The sequence below is a fragment of the Tenrec ecaudatus genome, chromosome 2 (genome assembly GCF_050624435.1).
Source record: "Tenrec ecaudatus isolate mTenEca1 chromosome 2, mTenEca1.hap1, whole genome shotgun sequence".
Taxonomy (NCBI): domain Eukaryota; kingdom Metazoa; phylum Chordata; class Mammalia; order Afrosoricida; family Tenrecidae; genus Tenrec; species Tenrec ecaudatus.
Genome location: NC_134531.1, coordinates 246,455,004 through 246,457,466, shown reverse-complemented (window position 1 = coordinate 246,457,466; position 2,463 = coordinate 246,455,004). Strand labels below are relative to the sequence as shown.

Below are 2,463 nucleotides of genomic sequence, written 5' to 3'. Positions count from 1 at the left end.
ACATTTTGTACTTACTTTACATATTACAAAAGTATTTATGTTTGAGTCTGCTCCCAAATAGAAGGTGCTTTCGGTTCTTCAATCTATTTTTCTTTAGAAACAAATTAAAACAAGTCCTATAATGTACAACCTGTATAGAAAATGTCCTTTAAAAAAAGAGCATTTGCAACATTTTACACTTAGTGTAACTTAGCAATACAGTTTATGCTCATATATTTAGCTGGCTGTTAAGAGGCACATTGCACAAGAAAGTTTCAAAAAGTTTGTGAAAGATGTACTGAAAAGACAATGGAACTTTCCCTTGGAAGATTTGAAGTCCCCTTGTCCATTCAGAAATAGTCGACATATGCAGATGCTTCAGCCACTGATTAAGGATGTATCTGATTTAATTCCCTGCTTGTATTTTTTGAAGAAGATATTCCATTTGTAAATTCAAATTTGGTTGGCCCCTTTTAGTCTTTTTGCTTAATATTTTGAACACTTCCATTTTCTTCTTTTTGTAGAGTCTTTGAGCTTCTTCTCGCTCCTGTTTCCTCCGCTCAAATTCCTGTTTCTTAGCAGCACGTTTGGCTTGGATCTGTGAATTTTCTTCCTGTGCTTTCTGATTGGATGTTTTCTTCCTCTTTGTCTTTAGGGTAGCAAAGGAGTTTACTGCGGTGCTACAATGTTCTTCTGGCAGAGGATGGTCCAGACTGCACTGTTCCTCAGACACAGCCTGGTCAAGGCTGGCGTGATCTTCTGGCAAAGGTGGTGCAACTTGTCCTTCTGGCAAAGGCTGGCGAACTTTTCTGATTTGTTTCTTGAGCCTTTCTTCTTCAGCTAAATAGAGATGTTTCAGGTGGTCTGGGTATTGATCTGTGAACTGGGATTCCCGTGAGGTTTGAAACTTTCTTTCCTTCCAAAGCAATTTCTTGTAACTTTGCTGAATCTTTAGCTTTCTTCGAAGTGCAAAGCCTTGCCCCTCGCGGACGCTCCCCGAAAAAGCCTTCGGATGATTCGATCGCCACCTTCTCTGTTTCAAGTCCCTCTTCGTGACTTCCACTGGAGAAAGCGCTTCGCCACGCAAACCCCGACTCTCGGCGCGCAGCTTCACCGGCGCCATGGCGGAGGCCTCGCGCCATAAGTCTTAAAAAAAACTCCTTACGTCCCGAAAACATAATAAATGCCCTAATATTATGAAAATGCCTTAAAACGCAAAATAAAGAACACGTGAAGCCCTAAAAACACGCTAAAAGTCTTTTAAAACCCCAAGAACATCCCTACAAAGCAACCCGAAGCACTATAAAACCCTGTAAAAGTCCAACAGCCTAATAGACATGAATTCACCATGAAAGCAAAAAATAATCCAACAAAACCCTAAAGCCCTGAAAACCAAAACCTAATCCCCCCAAACACTCTAATGCCTTAAGAAGCACCCTAAAATTTTAACAAAACACTAAAAGCCATAAAAACACATATAAGCCTAATAAACACCCTTAAACACTAAAATCACCCTAAAAGCCTTAAAATGTCTGAAAAGCCATAATATTCCCTAAAATTCAAATAACACTCTGAAGCCACAAATAACACACTAAATGCCTCCCAAAACATGTGGAACTTCCAAATCATATCCCTAGAAGATTCCCAAACAATGAACTTCCAAAACCACATAAATGCCCTGAAGACAACATGAAAGCCCCAACAAAACATAAAATGCTGGGGAAAAACACATAAAATATTTTAAAATACCCTAAAATCTCTAAGAAACCCTGTAAGATCACTAAAAACACCCCTACCTGCTAAAAAATACCTATACACTCCAAAAAATCACCCCTAAATCCCTTGAAAACTCCCTTAAACCTTATAAAACACCCTTAAAGCCCAAACTACCCTAATGCGCAAAAAAAATAAATGACCTTAAAGCCCTAAAAATCACATGCCACAAAAAAATCCTAAATGACCCCAAAATTCCAACTCAAAGCCAGCCTACAAAGGGCTTCTGTAGGTTTAAGTCTTTTATGAGAACAGTTTTATCTTTCTACCAAGGAGAAGTTTGTAGGTTCAACCCCTGACCTATGCCCTTACCATATGAAGTTAGTAATCAGTGTTTTTGCAATTCTTTGAAGAAAGATGAGGGTAATTTTGTCAGGAGTGAATTAAACTTGTCTAGTGCCTTGAGTAGAACTGATAACTGTACTACATTGAGTCGTCTGGTCAAGGAGCATGGGATATTATCCCATTTGCTGAGGTCACACTTGATTTCTTGTAATTTCTGTAGTTTTCCTCATATAAATCTGTTGTTTTTTATTCAAGTATAGATATAGATATTTTCATTTACACTTGGCTATTGTAAATGGTACTACCTGAAAATGTGTATTTCATTAATTATTATTTCTTAATCTATTTCTTCATCCTTCGAAATATTATCAGTTTGTTGTGGTAGATAAACATTAGGACTTTGCATAACTTAGAAATATTACATTT

At 37.6% G+C, this 2,463-nt stretch overlaps 1 protein-coding gene across 1 annotated transcript; it reads right to left on the bottom strand.

Moving 5' to 3' along the window:
- Positions 1 to 370: 370 nt before the first annotated feature.
- On the bottom strand, positions 371 to 1,106 carry LOC142441412 (thyroid transcription factor 1-associated protein 26-like). The gene has a single exon (XM_075543411.1). The coding sequence runs from the start codon at positions 1,100 to 1,102 to the stop codon at positions 386 to 388; it is 717 nt and encodes a 238-aa protein (XP_075399526.1). The 5' UTR covers positions 1,103 to 1,106; the 3' UTR covers positions 371 to 385.
- Positions 1,107 to 2,463: the final 1,357 nt, after the last annotated feature.